Here is a 21,285-nt window from a genome sequence, read left to right on the forward strand (position 1 = left end):
GGGTCTACATTGAGCAGGCATTCTCCTCAATCCCACTGCAGGTTGTCCCATGGTTAGACTCTTCCTCTTTGTTGTCCCTCTTCTCACATCCAACCATTGGTCCCACGCTCCGGATCTGCTCTAGAGGTCTTGTCCGCTCCGCCCTCCTTCCCAAGGACTCTCCCCTTTTCCCGGTATTAGGTAACCCTAACTTTCCATCCGGATTGCTCGACCGCATCTTTCGCAATTGGCACCGTCATGGGATCTTCCTTGTCTGTCACCTCCGAGATGATGTGGGATGGAATATGCTCTCAGGCCCTCAAGCTTCTCTTGAATTGCCTCCCCTGGACGCATGGCGGGAGATGCAGCTCTGCCACGTCCTGCGCTCTCCCCCCCCCCTCCCATGAAGTTCCGCACTGACCCTATTCCCCTAGAGAGGATCTGTGTTGGAAACAGTCCCCTTTGCCACTCCCTCTCACTAGTCTACCGACTGCTGATTGAGCCCCCGCAGGACTTTGTTCCCCCATTCATGCTTAAGTGGGAATCTGATTTGTCCCTTTACCTCTCCCAGGACCAGCTAAGACGTATCTTCTGCCTCTCTCATGCTACCTCTATCAGCTCTCGCTACCAGGAGGCCAACTACAAAATCCTGTTCCGTTGGTATAGAGTCCCCACGAGAGTAAAGACTATGTTTTCCCATGCCTCCCCCCTGTGTTGGCGATTTGACGTAGAGTAGGGCACCATGCTCCATATTTTTTGGTCTTGCCCAGCGCTGTCATCCTTTTGGGAAGGGGTCAAGCAGATCACTCTCCAGCTCACCGAGACCTCCCACCACTTGGGCTCTGTTTCTCCTCAACTACTGTGAGTCTCCTGTAAAAGTCTTTAAATGCTCCCTGCTCAGATTCCATGGTCCTCGCTTACCTTGGCATGTATCCTGCTTTTCTGACAGCAAATTGAACCTCCCCCTCTCTCCCTCTGGATTTCGAAGGTCAATGAGATAATGCGCATGGAGAATCTCACCTCTTTCCTGCACGGCACAACTGAGGCGTACACCAGAACCCGGTTTTATCGGCTCATGTTTCAGCAATCTGGAGAGTATCGGATGCTACTGGGCTCGATCCTCCCCCTGGATGAAAGTCTCTCAGCCCACCACAACTACCTAGAGACTGGTCTCTTTCAAGCCTCCATCCCCGGGTCGGGGTCCGAGCTACCTGGCGGAAGTGGACGACTTAGACTGTCTCCTACCCGCTCGCAACCACCCTCTAACCCCCCCATCACTGTTTGTGTGCCCCCCCTACCCCCCTTTTTTTAATACATTTTATTTCTTTTTCTTTCTCGCTTTCTCCCTCTTTTTTCTTTTTCTTTCTTTTCTTCTCTCTCTTCTTATCGCCTTCTCTACCCTCCCTCCCCCCCCCTGCTCTCTATTGTCATTTACACTTTATGATGGTTTATTTCCTGTGTTTAACTATGTACCCTGACCTTCTCAGGACATTTGTTGGTCCTGTTACATGTTACTGTATGTTTTATTTTCCCCTTGCAAATTCCTTAATAAAAACTCTGAATTTAAAAAAAAAAAGAACCCCAGCCCATGTATCAGACATGTGTCTCCTCTGTGTGTTCACTGGTCAATGGTCAATATCATAAAGGGCATTTTAGTAGTAAAATATTTGTTAAAAATATTCAGTTTTGTTAAAAAAATTAACTATTTGGGTTGATTTCAGCTCGTAATGAATCAGTTCTCTCCTCTCTACCATGAACCTGTTGTCACATCAGTGGCACGTGATTCTCCACAGTTTCCATGTTGATTATTCCCAATGGCGCCATTTCTCCACTCACAATACACTTTCACCAAAGCAGCGCGTGAACAGTTCACAACCTGCGCTGTAGGAGAAATACTGTCACCCTTGGCCCGACAGCAAATAATCATCCCTTGTGCAACTCTGATAAATCGTCCCCTTTACCTGAGACAACAATGAGATTCTGTTCAGCCTATCACACACCTTATATACCCACCAAGCCGGCCCACAACAAGTCACTTCCTTCCTGAGCTACACGCTGCCGACGTCTCATCTTCTCTCCATTCAGGTTCCTACAATATAGAATCCTCTCAGTATCTTCTGTATAAGAGAATATTCCTGATTGATCCATCAAGGATGGAAAGAGACAGGAACAAGATGGCGGAAAGTCTATTAAATCTCACCCTAGAGATCATCTACCAGCTTACTGGAGAGGTGAGAGATTCTGATGATGTCATCATTACATCATTCTTATCTATAGTAATAACAGATGATATGACTGGAGAGGTGATGGACTCTGGACATGTATGTAGTGAGATTTATTAATGTGTCTCCCCATAACCAGGATTACACAGTAGTGAAGAAGACCTCTAGTGGGCGCTGTCAGGCTCCTGTGTATGATGGATATGGAGGAACCATGAGACCAATTCCAGGGCCTCCACCTCACCCCCTGATACAGGAGGAGATCAATGGACAGAAGATCCTAGAACTCACCAACAAGATGCTGGAGCTGCTGACTGGAGAGGTGACACTGCTGGGAATGCTGGGACATTATACAGTAACTGGAGGGGTCGGGGTGATGACTGTATCATTGTGTTGTCAGGTTCCTATAAGGTGTCAGGATGTCGCTGTCTATTTCTCCATGGAGGAGTGGGAGTATTTAGAAGGACACAAGGATCTGTACAAGGAGGTGATGATGGAGGACCACCAGCCCCTCACATCAGCAGGTAATAGACATGACTATATACACATGGACTTCCATTATTTGTATGTACAGAATGAATTCAGTCCCTGTTTGTGTTTCCTACAGGTAGATCCAGTAAAAGGACAACACCGGAGAGATGTCCCAGTCCTCTTCTTCCACAGGATGATCAGGTAGATGGAGATATTCCCTATGATGTGTAGACGGGCTGTGAAGTCCTTGTGGTCAGTCTTGTTGTATCCAGCAGTATTATATGGTTATATACATGGTCGATGTCATTGAGCCGCCATCTAATATGTTTATCCGGCTTCTCACAGACCTGCAGCTACTGTCAGGACATCTTTCATCTTCATGCGGATTAATGATCTAGAACATTCTCTGTGACTTCCCCATTTGTCCGGTGACTTTTACATTATTTGTTTCACAGAGTTTCCATCAGGATAAAGATGTGAGCGACATTAATGTTATATCTATGAGAATAAAGGAAGAGCCCTATGTGAGTGGTGATGAGGAGTGTGAGGAGGACATTCCTACAGGGACCCGCCCAGGTGAGGAGTCACCACTATATAAAGCACAGAAGGGTCACTGATTCTATTCAGACATTGTTTAGACTATTTGTTGTTCCCCGATTCAGGTAAAATACTAATAATACCTGAATATAAATGTGATACCGCTATAGGGGGTAATAAATGTAGTATAGAATAGAGCGTACAGCAGGAATATGGACTTGACATCGATGTGAACGAGGCAAATTTCTTCCTCACCGGCTGTCAGTCCTCGTGAAGGGAAAGAATTTACCAGAATTATATAGCAGATTATTTCAGGGAGCGGAAAAATAATCCTCCTGCTCGATCTTCAGGCAGATTCCACCTCAGAGCTCTATGGAAATAAATGGGAGGTGGAAAATCCCGCCTGGCCAGTAAGGAATCTGATGGAGATTCGGGGGCTGATTTGGTAAAGCGGAAAAATTCTTCTGAATTCCTGAAATAGTAAGATTTATGGCATCCTACAGTATTATTCCACATAAGTGACCATATTTAAAGGAGTTCTCCCATCTTAGCCTTTCAGCCAGGCTGCATGCAATGTCTGCTTCTCACTTCCTGTATTTCACTCTCTACCCCCTCCCTCCTGCTGAACGGAACAAACAACACCTCTGCAGGTCAGATAATCTGCAGATTGTTGTACAGAACTGAGTCTGTGTTATTTGTGTGTTTACATAGAGAGATAACAAACTCTCTTTATCAGCAAAGTACAATTAATTGAATCCATTGCCCTGTCAGCAATGAGTAAGTGAAGTCACTTGTCTTATCTCCCAGGGTGGTTATAGTAACGCTGTGTAAACAATGGGAGGAATAAGGTCACAGAGCAGGCAAACAAAGCAGAATTTCTAAAGCAATATATTTAGAAATAGGCTTCAATTTACATAAGCTAACCAGTATAGATAGGATCCTTGAGATGGGACAACCCCTTTAAGCAGCCATGGATTGTGTTCATCTCTACAGTGACCTAGAGCAGTGGTGGCATCTCCTGCCCCGCTTCATTACTAGTCACTATCACTGACCTCCGTCTCAGCACAGTGAATACTAATGAAGTAGGCCGCGCTGCCTGTGCCACTGACTTCACTTCTTCACACGGTCTGAAGCGTCTCAGGCAGCGGCAGCTCAGTGGGGAATATACTTATAGGGTTATGTTATTCAATAATAGTAATATCAGTTTTCTTCTTGTCAGATGACTGTACCAGGAGCTCAGAGGGACATCTGATATCTACAGATTATAAAGCAGAGGATCATGTTATCACACAAGATCCATATGAAGAACATGCCATTACCCCAGATATACCCTCAGCCCTTCAGAAGAAAGATCTTTCTCCTAATTCATCACAGTCTGTTACGCAAAATAAAAGCTGCAGAAAGGCTGTTATAAATCAGAGAACTCAAACAGGGAAGAAGCCATATTCATGTCCAGAATGTGGGAAATGTTTCTCAAAGAAATCAAATCTTGTTCAACATCTAAAGATTCACACAGGGGAGAAGCCATTTTTATGCCCAGAATGTGGGAAATGTTTTATTCAGAAATCACATCTTGTTGACCATCAGAGAATTCACACAGGAGAGAAGCCATTTTCATGTCCAGAATGTGGGAAAGGTTTTATTCAGAGTTCTCATCTTGTTGACCATCAGAGAATACACACAGGGGAGAGGCCATTTTTATGCCCAGAATGTGGGAAAGGTTTTACTGAGAAATCACATCTTGTTAGTCATCAAAGAATTCACACAGGGGAGAAGCCATTTTTATGCCCAGAGTGTGGGAAAGGTTTTACTGAGAAATCACATCTTGTTAGTCATCAAAGAACTCACACAGGAGAGAAGCCATATTCATGTCCAGAATGTGGGAAAGGTTTTGCTGAGAAATCACATCTTGTTAGTCATCAAAGAATTCACACAGGAGAGAAGCCAAAAGGCCCAAAATGTGGGAAATGTTTTACTCAGAAATCAAGTCTTCGTCACCATCAAAAGGTTCACAAAGGGGAGACGCCATTTTAATATACACATGGATTTTTTTTTTTTTTCATTGTATTGATTTAGAACAAGATTAAAATACAATGTTTACACTGGAATCACATTTGCATTTTCGTGACATTGTTTGATGCAGTCTTTGAGTAAATCCTGGAGCGTCATAGTTTATTTTTCTGTTTATCCAGGCATAAAACTTTACAGTCCGTTTTTTTGGGAAGCCTGAGGTTACTATGAGTATTATTTTTTTTTTGAGCCTATAGTGTTTTACTATCTTATCCATATCCATCTAGTCTACCATATACAGTGAAACCTCTCCAGACCATCGCTGACCGATGCACAGTGACACCATCTGCAGCAAGATGATGCTGCAGCTCTTTGGAGGTGGTCTGTGGATTGTCCTTGACTATTCTCACCATTCTTCTTCTCTGCCTTTCTGATATTTTTCTTGACCTGCCACTTCTGGGCTTAACAAGAACTGTCCCTGTGGTCTTCCATTTCCTTACTATGTTCCTCACAGTGGAAACTGACAGGTTACATCTCTGAGACAACTTTTTGTATCCTTCCCCTGTACAACTATGTTGAACAATCTTTGGTTTTAGATCATTTGAGAGCGGGCTGTCCATGCTCGGCGACCATCAAACTTAACTGAACTTGAATTGTTTTGTAAAGAGGAATGGCCCAAAATCCCTTCATCCAGGATCCAGGAACTGATTAAAAGCTACAGGAAGCGACTAGAGGCTGTTATCTTTGCAAAAGGAGGATGTACTAAATATTAATGTCACTTTTCAGTTGAGGTGCCCATACTTTTGCACCGGTCAAATTTTGGATTAATGCATATTGCACATTTTCTGTTAGCACAATAAATCTCATTTCAATCCTGAAATATTACTGTGTCCATCAGTTATTAGATATATCAAACTGAAATGGCTGCTGCAAACACCAAAATATTTAGAACTAAAAATGATTAAGATTAATAGGGGGGCCCAAACTTTTTCATAGGACTGTATATCCTGTCTATTCTACATTTATAACACCTTTTAGTTGGCTTACTAGTTTGAAGTTAGTAGGAGGTTTGGAGGAGACCCATGTGAATTTGGACAAGGCTGTATAGATAGTCATCAGGTACGAGGACGGGGATAACGAGCAGGACTACCCGGGACAGATACAAAATTTCTGAGAAAATGTCCATTTTAACAATGTTCATGAAACCAAACCAGGAGAATTGTGAGCATTTGAATCTCTTTAAATTGTATATTGTACACTGTTGAGGGGGTATTTCAGCGAGAGAGTCTCTTCTGCATCGGAGAATCCTCAAATGTCTACTGTAGGTATATAATAGCCCCCGATTGCCTGCAGAATGCTAAAGAGCTTTGGAATTGTTTTAGATGTGTCATCTGGAAGGAAATGTGTAAGACCTCTGTTTTATGAAAGTTTACTTTGAAATTGCTGAGATTGTCAAGTTGTGTAAGTCATCGGGATATAAAGCTAGTTGACAGGGCATTCCATTGGCGATAGGAAAGGATCTGGGAGCCTCCCATTTTACTGTAACCATATAGTAGGGTTCACATAGAAGGCAAATATCTTGCTCATAACAGTGAGGTCGAGACAGTTGGGCTAGCGAAAAAAACCCAGTGGACTTAGTCGACACTGAGAAGGTTCCCTTCGGCTTCATTTGATCTGTGAGGAGGAACGTCTTATTTGTGTTGTCTTGGGCTTTGTAACGTGGGACAAACGTAGCCTGGTCTGTATGGATGACCTCTGGTAATAGAAGGGCCAGGTGATTCCCAATGAGTTTGGCTAAGAATTTCACGTCTTTGTTTATGAGAGAGATTGCATGATAGCTCTTAACCTGGCTTCGATTCCTGGTTTTGGTTTTGCTCTGACTGGTATTGTGGCCGAGTGGGATTGAGGAGGAACCTTCAGACACTTAGTTGATAACCCTTATAAAAAAAAAAAGATGTGAGTTGGGGAGTAAAGTTTTTGTGGAACAGGAGGAGACCATCCGAGTTTTGTGACAAATGCAGTTTTTTCCCTGAACTCTTTAGTGAGCAGCATCTGACAGTACCCTTTGTTTAAGTCGGGGGTGGAGAAATACCTGGCATGTCCCTACCTCTCGATTAACTCATAGTCTCTGGGCTTCGGGCAGGCATCAAATTTTGAAACTTAATTCGGCTTATAGAAATCATTACAGAACCTTATGGCTTAGGAATCAAAACAATGGGATTGGACCAGTCACTCTTCCTCAATTACCCTAAGGGCCAACATATCTTTGACCTCCTTAGATTTGGCTTGTCCAGGGAAAAAACGGCATTTGTCACCTCAGAGGGCTGGTTCTAATATGTGACGATGCCGTTTGGGTTACAAGGGGCTCTAGCAACCTCCCAGAGGTTGATGGACAGAGTCTGTAAGCCTCATCAAAGGTGTGCTTCAGCCTACCTGCATGACATTGTCATCTTTAGTACAGATTGGGAAGCAGCCGGTTTAAAAGCCAACACAAAAAAGTGTGCTTTGGGTCTGGAAGAGGCCAGATATATGGGATGTATAATAGGAAAAACGGGTGATAAAACCCCGGGTTAACAAAGTGGGAGGACATTCAAAATTAGCCTCAGCCCTTACATAAAAAGCAAGTGAGGGCTTTCCTGGGAATTGTTGGCTATTATTGCAGGTTCATCCCTAATTTTGCTACTATTGCAGCCCCGCTGACAGATCTAACTAAGGGAACTTATTCTGTCATGGTTAAATGGAGTGAAGAGGCTGAGGGGGCAGTCCAGGAGTTGAAGTCAGTCCTCTGTAAACAGCGGGTTTTGGTCACACCTGACTTTACCAAAGACTTTGTGGTTCAAACTGATGCCTCTGATGTAGGGTTAGATGCAGTGCTGTCCCAAATGGTGGGTCGTGAAGAGCCCCCAGTCACCTACCTGAGTAGGAAGCTTACACCACCTGAAAGAAATTATAGCATTGTTGAGAGGGAGTGCTTAGCCATTAAGTGGGCCCTGGAATATCTAAGGTACAATCTCCTGGGCCGACACATTAAGCTGGTCACTCCCCTCTAACATAAATGTGCCACAATACGGAGAGAAATGCCAGAGTCACCAGGTGGTTTCTGACACTGAAAAACTTTAAATTTACTGTGGAACACAGGGCAAGCAAGCTGCAGGGAAATGCCGATGTTCAATCCAGGACCCATTGTATGTGGGTTAAGTGTCCGCCCCTACAGGTCCAAACAAAGAAGACGGGGGGGAGGTATGTGAAAAGATGACAGGCAGAGTGCTGGAGTTCACATACACATGTGGACAAAATTGTTGGTCCCCCAACTGTTTAAAAAGCTTCCCGCTGGGAAAAAGTCCCGGACCTGATGGTCTGACAACCATGTATTATAAAAAATTTCAAGATGTTCTGCTACCTCAAATGACTACACTGTGCAATGCCTTGATGGCTGGTGATCCCCTCCCCCAGACAGTCTCAGGAGGCCTTTATAACTCTAATAGCAAAAGATGGCAAGGATCCCTTAGAGTTCGGGAGTTACTGCCCCATTTCCTTACTTAATTTAGATATAAAGATTTGGGCAAAGTTGATTGCACGTAAACTCCAACCGATTATGCCATCAATCATTCATGAAGACCAGGCGGGGTTTGTGATGGGGAGAGAGGGAAAAGACAATGTCCATATGCTACTACATTCCATTGCTTTAACTAAATCAACTGGACAGTCACTGGTCCTTCTTGGAGTCAACACTGAGAAAGCCTTTGACAGAGTCAGTTGGACATACAGTACATGGCAGCCACCCTTCAAGCCTTTGGCTTCCCGCCAGACTTTACTCATATGGTCTTCTCACTTTACTTGGAACCAAATGCAAAACTGCGTGTGAATGGGACTCTCTCCGATCCCTTTAATATAACAAATGTAACCCGCCAAGGATGCCCTTTATCGCCATCGTTATTTATACTTACATTACAAAACTATGTTACAAGCAGTCCGCTTACATCCTGATATTTCTGGACTCCCAGTTGGTTCTAAGACAATGTATAGTGTAGCTTTTGCTGATGATGTCTTGTTTCTTGTTTCTGACCCAGCTAAGGGACTCCCAGCATTCACGGCATTGATGAAACTGTACGGGCACCTGTCCAATTAGTCATCTCACTTAATACAAAGCACCTCGCCTTATCTTTGGAAACTGAATTATATCACCTATCTGGGGATTAGACTGACTAGCAATCTTCAGAACCCTTATGCCAAAAATGTCATCCCTCTGCTACAAGACTTGAAAATATCCCTTCACAAACTGGACATTCCATATCTTTCATGGTTCGGGAGGCGCAACTAGCTGCAAATGTACATTATACCCCCAGTGGGAGACTCACTTGTTAGAGAACTTGCAGAGCTACAATATGGACACTCCCTACTGTCTCACCTATGGGCGCCAGATCCAAACTACTTAAGAAGTCCTATCTGTGTCATCCTCTTGAAAGGTCTTTGCGAGACCTGGACTAATTGGAGTTCTGAATTGGCTCCTCCTCCTTCCAGACTATGCCCTGCGTATTTGGCACCACGGTTGCTACAGAAACCAGTCAAAGGCTAAGAGGACTTTTGGGTGCAACTGAAAAATTTGTCTCTATCAGAGCTCTACACTCTTAATTTTTCACCGTTATCTCTGGAACAACTACAAAACGGACTACCTGATGCTACCCTAACTCCTTTGCATTATAACCATTTCAAATGGTGCACAGAATCTCCCTCAACGTACGACCCTCTTCAGACCTCTAGCTAAATTTGAAAAATTGATAGCGTCTCCTTCCAGAGCAGGAAGAAAACTGGCCACATGCAAAGCCACCCTACTTGAATCTACCCCAACCTCGAAACCACTATTTATCAAGTCTTGGGAAACTGAACTAAACTTATAATTCTTTGATGAAGAAATCTCTAGCATCTTAAAGAACTCACATGGGTTTTCTCAATGTGTGAAACTACAAGAACTTCACTTTAAGGTAATCTCAAGATGGTACAGATCCCTGTCTGACTCCTGACCAACAAACTAGCTGGAGATGACCTATGTTGGCGTTATAAATCAGACAAAGGTGCACTACTTCTTTGGTGGAGTTGACCCCACATTCGCAATTACTGGGATCAGATCCAGTCACCCATTCAGGGAGCCACTGACTCGTCTATCACACTGACCCCACCTATGGTGCTACTATCCATGCCCTCAGGAGATTTCAAACCGAACCGAAAAGATCTTGCAACTCAGTTACTAGAAATTGACAAATCTCTAATACCCCACTACTGGCTGCAGTCGACCGTGCCTCCTATCCCACACTGAATTGAGAAGGTCTCACAAGTGGCCAGGTTTTAAGAACTAAGCTGGTCAAAGGGAACACATGACCGATTCCTGCAGACCTGGAAACTCTGGTTTCGCGACCAAAGTACAACTATTTTTTCCGACTCTGTGTGACTCTTTGTGTTGGCTCTGTCGTGAAGCAACGAATATCCCCTCCTGTTTTCACTCCTCACTACTATATCTATCTTAACTGGAACGCCTCTTCCTCGGACTCCCTTAATTTTGTAGCCTACATACCTTGAATAAGAGACTCACTAGCCCTATGATTGACGCTGATTACTTTACAAAAGCTAACCTATTTTGCCTTTTACATATTTCCTTACTTACCCACTGCACCTCCCTCCTACTTTACACAACATCCCCCCCTTACCATATGCAGTACTTATGTATACGTTTGTGCACTAATCTTCACCTTGTTCTCAGCTCACCTTTGACTCCTTAGAGTTAATAACAAGCTGGTTTGTACCGGAGGGGTGGTCTTATACCCACTCGGGCCATCATTATTAAAATTTAATGTTGTCAAGTGAATTGTTCTCCCAACCTGTATTGTGTTCTTTGTTATTATCTAGCCTTGCTATTACGGATAACTTGTTTGACTACTATGCTTTCTATATTCTTTTGTCGAGATTGTATTACTGTAAAAACTTTGAAAACAAAATAAAATAAGAATTTAAAAGAAAACAATAATGAATGTTTTTGTATTTATTTATAAAAAAAAGGAAATTTGATGGAAATTTGTAAACAAAATCGCAATTTTCAAAATGTGAAATGCTTTGCTTTTCAAATAGATAGTCTTATCACTCAAATATATTAAGAAATATATTTATGCAGTATATTTTACAGAAATGAATGCACAGCTGATATTGAAAATTGCAATTTTTCCATAGACACACCCTCCAAAAACTAATAAGTGGGTATTTTAGAGTTATTTGAATAAAAGTGAAGTTTTATTTTATATATCAGTGTCTTCAGGAAAAAATATTTCTGTGAATGAGTTCTAGAACAGCGGCATCATCTACAGGGTAATGCTCATACGCAGTAAGGTGAAGCTGCTCTGGAATTGCTGAGAGGCCAAGCTACATGACTGGATGGACTTTTTTCGGAAAATGTGGGTGTGCTTGGGGAAGGAAGTCAGCGCCCCCTGTGCTCCGTGAGGCACATTTGTTTAAAAAAACGATTTTATAGTTTTCCTGGCGGGCAAATCGACATATCAGAGGTCTGCTTGGAATTGTCTCTGCAGCGGGTACATTTCTATAACAGTAGTTTATCTTGGCTGGTGTAGGTGACAGACTCCTTTTAAAGAAATACTTTTAAAGACTTTTGGTTCGATCACATGAACATCAATGAAAAGGACATTTCGTCATAATTTTTGTCCCTGCCCTTATTCCCCTCCTTGTAACTCAGGACTCTCTTTAGAGCTTTATCCAAATTCAGATGGGCTCCTCCAAACCTCATACTAATTTCAAACATTTTACTAGACTAAAATCCCACAATGGTGCCGACCTCCCGGACTTTAGTCTCTAACATTACACTGCCATGCTATTATGGCTGGTGGATTGGTTCCACGGAGTGTAGAGCAAACAGTCGGTTTTTGGATGTCATGTCACTTTTGCAGAATCCCTGAATTGGCAGTAAAGTAGAAACTGCAGACACATAAGCCCCACTTTGGAAAGTACATCCCTCGAGAGATTCATCAAGTGGGGATACCGAGCATTTTTAAACTTTGAGTGTTGCAGTATTTTCATTTCCAGAAATGAACAATGAAAAGTGAAAAATGCAATTTTTCAATAGATGCACCATTTCAGTACCCAATATGTTGTACCCAACTTTTGTCAGCAGATACACACACTCCAAAAACTGGTAAGCGGGTATCCCAGACACCACAGTTTTTGGAGCATTTGCTCTGATACAAGCTGGGCACAACATATTACGCACTGAAATTAACGGGGCTCTATCAGTAAAATCATGCTGATAGAGCCCCACATATACGTGAATAGCCTTTAAAAAGGCTATTCAGGCACCGTAAAAGTTATATTAAACTACCCCCCCCCTGTTTTAAAATAAAACCCTAAAACAGAATGTGATAAACTTACCGAATGTGCACGGTGGGCGGGCATTCAGGGTGTGCCGTCCTCTTCATGCACGCCTCCTCTTCCTCCGATGGCCTGGGCGCATGCGCAGTAGCTGTAGTAGAAGCAGCATGCTACTGCGCATGCGCCCAGGCCATTTTTTTAAGCAATGTCAGTTCGCAAGCGCCGGAGGAGGACGGGACCCGAGGACATCGCAGGAAGAGAATGCCCGCCCACCGTGCACGTTCGGTAAGTTGTTGTTTGCGGGTTGAGATGTACTTTGTAATAACATTTTGGGTGCTTCTAACTTATTGACTTTTATTAATTTTTTCTTGGTGGATTAAAAAAAATCCCCATCAATTCTGGCATTGTGTGTTACCCTTAAAAAAAAATTTCCACACAGCGTACAACATAAGTAACATATTACCTTTATTCTGCGGGTCAGTACGATTACAGTGATATCTCATTTATAGGGTTTTTTATGTGTTACTAGTTTTGCAGAACAAAACACATTTGGGGACATAAAAATCATTTTTGCATCGCCATCTTCTGAGAGGTGTAACAGTTTTATTTTTCGGTTGACCGTGTTGGTTGAGGGTTTATTTTTTGCGGGCCAACCTGTACTTTTTATTGGGACTCTTTTGGGGTATATGTGACTTTTTGATCACTTTTTATAGCATATTTTGTAAGGTGAGATGACAAAAAAATCATTATTTCCGCCGTTTAGTTCCAGGCATTCACCATGTAGGTTAAATAATGTTTCAGTTTTATTGAACAGGTGGTTATGGATGTGACAGTACCAAATATTATTGTTTTTATTAATATTTAGTTTTATATATACAGTCCTATGAAAAAGTTTGGGCACCCCTATTAATCTTAATCATTTTTAGTTCTGAATTTTTTGGAGTTTGCAACAGCCATTTCAGTTTGATCTATCTAATAACTGATGCACACAGTAATATTTCAGGATTGAAATGAGGTTTGTTGTACTAACAGAAAATGTGCAATATGCATTAAACCAAAATTTGACCGGTGCAAAAGTATGGGCACCTCAACAGAAAAGTGACATTAATATGTAGTAGATCTTCCTTTTGCAAAGATAACAGCCTCTAGTCACTTCCTGTAGCTTTTAATCAGTTCCTGGATCCTGGATGAAGGTATTTTGGACCATTCCTCTTTACAAAACAATTCAAGTTCAGTTAAGTTTGATGGTCGCCGAGCATGGACAGCCCACTCTCAAATGATCTGAAAACAAAGATTGTTCAGCATAGTTGTTCAGGGGAAGGATACAAAAAGTTGTCTCAGAGATGTAACCTGTCAGTTTCCACTGTGAGGAACATAGTAAGGAAATGGAAGACCACAGGGACAGTTCTTGTTAAGCCCAGAAGTGGCAGGCCAAGAAAAATATCAGAAAGGCAGAGAAGAAGAATGGTGAGAACAGTCAAGGACAATCCACAGACCAGCTCCAAAGAGCTGCAGCATCATCTTGCTGCAGATGGTGTCACTGTGCATCGGTCAACAATACAGCGCACTTTGCACAAGGAGAAGCTGTATGGGAGAGTGATGAGAAAGAAGACGTTTCTGCAAGCACGGCACAAATAGAGTTGCCTGAGGTATGCAAAAGCACATTTGGACAAGCCTGTTTCATTTTGGAAGAAGGTCCTGTGGACTGATGAAACAAAGATTGAGTTGTTTGGTCATACAAAAAGGTGTTATGCATGGCTCTAAAAAAACCAGCATTCCAAGAAAAACACTTGCTACCCACTGTAAAATTTGGTGGAGGTTCCATCATGCTTTGGGGCTGTGTGGCCAATGCCGGCACCGGGAATCTTGTTAAAGTTGAGGGTCACATGGATTCCACTCAGTATCAGCAGATTCTTGAGAATAGTGTTCAAAAATCAGTGACGAAGTTGAAGTTACGCCGGGGATGGATATTTCAGCAAGACAATGATCCAAAACACCGCTCCAAATCGACTCAGGCATTCATGCAGAGGAACAATTACAATGTTCTGGAATGGCCATCCCAGTCCCCAGACCTGGATATCATTGAACATCTGTGGGATGATTTGAAGCGGGCTGTCCATGCTCGGCGACCATCAAACTTAACTGAACTTGAATTGTTTTGTAAAGAGGTCCATAATACCTTCATCCAGGATCCAGGAACTGATTAAAAGCTACAGGAAGCGACTAGAGGCTGTTCCCTTTGGAAAAGGGGGATCTACTAAATATAAATGTCACTTTTCTGTTGAGGTGCCCATACTTTTGCACCGGTCAAATTTTGGTTTAATGCATATTGCACATTTTCTGTTAGTACAATAAACCTCATTTCAATCCTGAAATATTACTGAGTCCATCAGTTATTAGATATATCAAACTGAAATGGCTGCTGCAAACACCAAAATATTTAGAACTAAAAATGATTAAGATTAATAGGGGTGCCCAAACTTTTTCATAGGACTGTATATATATATATATATATATATATATACATACTGTACTACTGTTCAAAAGTTTCGGGTCACTTAGAAATTTCTTTATTTTTGAAAGAAAAGCAGTTTTTTTCAATGAAGAGGAAATTAAATGAATCAGAAATCACCTCTATACATTGTTAATGTGGTAAATGACTATTCTAGATGCAATAGCTACATAGGTGTATAGAGGCCATTTCCAGCAGCCATCACTCCAGTGTTCTAATGGTACATTGTGTTTGCTAACTGTGTAAGAAGACTAATGGATGGTTAGAAAACTCTTGTACAAGTCTGTTAGCACAGCTGAAAACAGTATTACTGGTTAGAGAAGCTATGAAACTGACCTTCCTTTGAGCTAGTTGAGAATCTGCAGCATTACATTTGTTGGTCCTATTAAAGTCTCAAAATGGCCAGAAAAAGTGAATTTTCATATAACTCGACAGTCTATTCTTGTTTTTAGAAATGAAGGCTATTACATGCGAGCAATTGCCAAGAAATTGAAGATTTCCTACATGGGTGTGCACTATTCCCTTCAGAGGACAAACAGGCTCTAACCAGAGTAAGAAGAGAAGTGGGAGGCCCCGCTGCACAACTGAGCCACAAAAAAAAATACATTAGAGTGTCTAGTTTAAGAAATTAACACCTCACAGGTCCTCAACTGGCAGCTTCATTAAATAGTACCTGCAAAACGCCAGGGTCAACGTCTACATTAAAGTGGCGACTCCGAGATGCAGAGGGGCAAAGAAAAAGCCATATCTGAGACTGGCTAATAAAAGGGAAAGATTAATATGGGCAAAAGAACACAGACATTGGACAAAGGAAGATTGGAAAAAAGTGTTATGGACAGACGAATCGAAGTTTGAGGTGTTTGGATCACACAGAAGAACATTTGTGAGATGCAGAACAACTGAAAAGATGCTGGAAGACACCTGACGCCATGTGTCAAGCATGGAGGAGGTCATGTGATGGTCTGGGGCTGCTTTGCTGCTGGTAAAGTGGGAGATTGTGAATAAGGAAGGCTATCACTGCATTTTGCAACGCCATGCCATAACCTGTGAACAGCGCTTGATTGGAGCCAGTTCCATCCTACAACAGGACAATGACCCAAAGCCACCTCCAAATTATACAAGAACTATATATATATATATATATATATATATATCTCTTCTCTCTATCTTATAAAAATGAATTCTTGTCTGTCTGTCTGTCTACACATAGTTCCACACTCCAGAGGATTAGATACACGCATCTGCACACAGTTGTACACGCCATAGGACGCATAGGCTGACTTTCTCCATTGCATGCAGGATCAACCAGGTACTTGGAGATTCTTACAGCCTGGGGTCACTGGCCAGACTCCAGAAGATACATATGGGCACCCCTCGATCTCGCAGCGGGGGGTGCCCAGGTAGACTTTACTCATTGAGGAAGCCCTTGGATGCCGCAGTAAAACATGGCATCCAAGGGATTAAAACCTCCATTCAGTGCTCAGCTCGAACCACAGGTTACAGAATAGGGTGTTCGCTATCAGATATAGATTACACCCGCTCCTGCCCACAGGCGGGCAGCAGCTAAAGTCAAGGAAAGTTTGTTATTGTAACAAACTTTCCCTTATATATCCGATACATGATCAGGACCTGAACCTATCAGATCCTGATCATGTCTCTGTGTAACCCAGCAGCTATTGGCGCTGTGTCCACGGAGTTCCTGATCCTTGGGGAAACCCGATCCCCAATTTAGCAGGGTCAGTTCATAAACGTTGGTGCGGTACAAAGCCCAAGCCGTGCCAATGATATATGGTTGATATATAGAGGGTAGGTTGACCCGGTTATTAAACAGTAAATGTCATTTCCTTGCCATTACTTAAATGGGTCAATGACTTTAGGTTAAAAATCCACTAACAAACTTCTCTCTTTTGTGAATTCTCTGATGTTTAACAAGGTCAGATTTCTGAATGAAATATTTCCCACATTCTGGGCATGAATATGGCTTCTCCCCTGTGTGAATTCTCTGATGTCTATCAAGATTTGATTTCCCAGTAAAACATTTCCCACATTCTGGGCATGCATAAGGCGTCTGATGTCCTTTTTCAATTAGCTGATGTCTAACAAGATATGATTTCTGAGTGAAACATTTCCCACATTCTAGGCATGAATATGGCTTCTCCCCTGTGTGAGTTTTTTGATGTTGAACAAGATTTGATTTCCCAGTGAAACATTTCCCACATTCTGAACATGAATATGGCTTTTCCCCTGTGTGAATCTTTTAATGTTGAACAAGATTTGATTTCTGAGTAAAACATTTCTCACATTCTGGGCATGAATATGGCTCCTCCCCATTGTGAGTTCTTTCATGTTTAACAAGTTCTAATTTATAGGTAAAACATTTCCCACATTCTGGGCATACAAATGGCTTCTCCCCTGTATGAATCCTTTCATGGTCTTCAAGACTTGATTTATAGGTAAAACACTTCCCACATTCAGAGCATGAATATGGCTTCTCCCCTGTGTGAGTTCTTTCATGTTTAACAAGACTTGATTTATAGGTAAAACATTTCCCACATTCCGGGCATGAATATGGCTTCTCCCCTGTGTGAGTTCTTTCATGTATAACAAGTTCTGATTTATAGGTATAACATTTCCCACATTCTGGGCATGAATATGGCTTCTCCCCTGTGTGAGTTCTCTGATGTATAACATCCTTTCTGCAGCTTTCATTTTGCGTAACAGACTGTGAGGAAATAGAAGAAAGATCTTTCTTCTGAAGGGCTGAGGGTATATCTGGGGTAATGGCATGTTCTTCATATGGATCTTGTGTGATACCATGATCCTCTGCTTTATAATTTGTAGATATCAGATGGCGGTTCCCTGTAGGAATGTCCTCCTCACCACTCACATAGGGATCTTCCTTTGTTCTCATAGATATTGCATTAATGTCGCTCAGATCTTTATCCTGATGGAAAATCTGTAAAACAAATAATGTAAAAGTCACCGGACAAATGGGGAAGTCACAGAGAATGTTCTAGTTCATTAATCCGCATGAAGATGAAAGATGTCCTGACAGTAGCTGCAGGTCTGTGAGAAGCCGGATAAACATATTAGATGGCGGCTCAATGACACCGCCCATGTATATAACCATATAATACTGCTGGATACAACAAGACTGACCACAAGGACTTCACAGCCCGTCTACACACCATAGGGAATATCTCCATCTACCTGATCATCATCCTGTGGAAGAAGAGGACTGGGACATCTCTCCGGTGTTGTCCTCTTACTGGATCTACCTGTAGGAAACACAGACAGGGACTGAATTCATTCTGTACATACAAATAATGGAAGTCCATGTGTATATAGTCATGTCTATTACCTGCTGATGTGAGGAGCTGGTGGTCCTCCATTGTCACCTCCTTGTACAGATCCTTGTGTCCTTCTAAATACTCCCACTCCTCCATGGAGAAATAGACAGCGACATCCTGACACCTTATAGGAACCTGACAACACAATGATACAGTCATCACCCCGACCCCTCCAGTTACTGTATAATGTCCCAGCATTCCCAGCAGTGTCACCTCTCCAGTCAGCAGCTCCAGCATCTTGTTGGTGAGTTCTAGGATCTTCTGTCCATTGATCTCATCCTGTATAAGGGAGTGAGGTGGAGGTGCTGGGATTGGTCTCAGGGTTCCTCCATATCCTTCATACACAAAAGCCTGACAGCGCCCACTAGAGGTCTTCTTCACTACTGTGTAAACCTGGATATGGGGAGACACATTAATAAATCTCACTACATACACGTCCAGAGTCCATCACCTCTCCAGTCATATCATCTGTTATTACTATAGATAAGAATGATGTCATGATGACATCATCAGAATCTCTCACCTCTCCAGTAAGCTGGTAGATGATCTCTAGGGTGAGATTTAATAGACTTTCCGCCATCTTGTTCCTGTCTCTTTCCATCCTTGATGGATCAATCAGGAATATTCTCTTATATAGAAGATACTGAGAGGATTCTATATTGTAGGAACCTGAATGGAGAGAAGATGAGACAATGTAATCACTACACGGAATCCCATGGAATAAATAGAAGAGTTGAGTCCCATTATTATCACCACCTCCTACTTCTGACGTCGGCAGCGTGTAGCTCAGGAAGGGAGTGACTTGTTGTGGGCCGGCTTGGTGGGTATATAAGGTGTGTGATAGGCTGAACAGAATCTCATTGTTGTCTCGGGTAAAGGGGACGATTTATCAGAGTTGCACAAGGGATGATTATTGGATGTCGGGCCAAGAGTGAAAGTATTTCTCCAACAGCGCAGGTTGTGAACTCTTCGTGTGCTGTTTTGTCACAACCAGAATAGGTGAGTGTTCAGGGCCTTCTTGAATCCTGTGATTGTGGGGATCAGTCTTATGTGTCTTGGTAGGGACTTCCAGAGTATGGGGAATGCACAGGAGAAATCTTGGAGACGGTTGTGTGAGGAGCGGATGAGAGCAGAGCGGAGCAGGAGGTCATTGGAGGATCTGAGGTTACGTGTGGGCAGGTAGCGGGAGATTAGGTCAGAGATATATGGAGGGGACAGGTTGTGGATGGCTTTGTATGTTAGCGTTAGTAGCTTGAACTCAATTCGCTGGGTTATAGGTAGCCAGTGGAGGGAGTGGCAGAGGGGAGCAGCCGATGAGGATCGGGGGGAGAGGTGAATTAAGCGAGCAGCACAGTTTAGGGTGGACTGGAGGGGGCCGAGGGTGTTAGCTGGGAGTCCATGGAGAAGGGTGTTGCAGTAGTCTAAGCGGGAGATTATGAGGGCCTGGACGAGCATCTTAGTGGTTTCAGGGGTGAGGAAGGAGCGGATTCGACGGAAGTTCTTGAGCTGGAGGCGGCAGGAGGTGTTGAGGGTTTGAACGTGTGACTTGAAGGATGGGTCGGAGTCCAGGGTTACCCCAAGACAGGGGTAATTGTGGTTCCGTTAACTTTGATAGATGGGTCAGGTGGTGGGGCCATACGGGGAGGGGTGAAAATGATGAACTCCGTTTTCTCCATGTTCAGTTTGAGAAGGCAGCAGGAGAGGAAGGAGGCTACAGCTAGACAATCTGGAACTCTTGCAAGTAGGGAGGTAATGTCTGGTTCAGAGATGTAGATTTGGGTGTCATCGGCATAGCAATGGTATTGAAAGCCATGAGATTCTATGAGTTGGCCCCGGCCAAGGGTGTAGATGGAGAACAGGAGTGGTCCTAGGACAGAACCTTGGGGGACACCTACAGAGAGAGGCCGAGGTGAGGAGGTGGTGTGCGAGTGGGAGACGCTGAATGTGCGGTCGGTGAGGTATGAGAAGATCCAGGAATGGGCCAGGTCTGAGATACCAAGGGATGAGAGAATTCCTAACAGGAGAGAGTGGTCAACTGTGTCAAACGCAGAGGAGAGGTCGAGGAGGAGGAGGACAGAGTAATGGCGCTTAGCTTTGGCAGTTAGAAGGTCATTAGTGACTTTTGTTAGGGCAGTTTCAGTGGAGTGCCGGGGTCTGAAGCCTGACTGTAGTCTGTCAAAGAGCAGGTTGGATGAGAGGTAGGAGGAGAGTTCGGAGTGGACGACGTGCTGAAGCAGTTTTGAGGCGTACGGGAGCAGTGAGATGGGATGATAGTTGGCTGGAGAGGACGGGTTGAGGGACAGTTTCTTAAGTATAGGAGTGACAGTGGGGTGTTTGAAGGCAGAGGGGAAGGATCCATTGGTTAGGGATAGATTGAAGACATGAGTTAGGGGTGGAGTAATGTCTTCAGTGAGTTTGGGGATGAGATGTGACTGGATCGGGTCAAGCACACAGGAGATGAGGTGGGATTTGGAGATTAGGGAGGAGAGTTTTTCATCAGTGATAGTGGGGAAACAGGTCAGGGATGAAGAGCAGCAAGTAGTTGGGTAGAGGGGTTGTCGGGGGAGTAGGGTGAGACTGTCTCTGATGGTGTTGATTTTAGTTTTAAAGTAAGAGGCAAAGTCGTCAGCTGAGATAAGTGATGTCGGAGGGGGGGCAGGAGGACGGAGGAGGGAGTTGAAGGTGGAGAAGAGCTGTTTGGGGTTGCGAGAGAGTGCAGATATGAGTGTGGTGAAGTAGACCTGCTTTGCAGAGGTGAGTGCGTTCTTAAATGTGAGAACTGCCTCTTTGTAACTGAGGAAGTCTTCCTGGGAGTGGCTTTTCTTCCAGAGGCGTTCTGCAA

The 21,285-nt window shown here is 43.3% G+C and overlaps 1 protein-coding gene and 1 pseudogene across 1 annotated transcript in view; one reads left to right on the forward strand and one right to left on the reverse strand.

Moving 5' to 3' along the window:
• The window catches only part of LOC142191151 (uncharacterized), a 1,229,165-nt gene that overhangs the window by 903,545 nt on the left and 304,335 nt on the right, over positions 1-21,285 (reverse strand). Inside the window, 1 exon segment of the mRNA XM_075262334.1 lies at positions 17,024-17,775. Within this exon segment, the coding sequence (XP_075118435.1) occupies positions 17,024-17,775 (752 nt within the window).
• The window catches only part of LOC142189744 (uncharacterized), a 107,792-nt pseudogene that overhangs the window by 21,955 nt on the left and 64,552 nt on the right, over positions 1-21,285 (forward strand).

The sequence above is a fragment of the Leptodactylus fuscus genome, chromosome 1 (genome assembly GCF_031893055.1).
Source record: "Leptodactylus fuscus isolate aLepFus1 chromosome 1, aLepFus1.hap2, whole genome shotgun sequence".
NCBI classification, from domain to species: Eukaryota; Metazoa; Chordata; class Amphibia; order Anura; family Leptodactylidae; genus Leptodactylus; species Leptodactylus fuscus.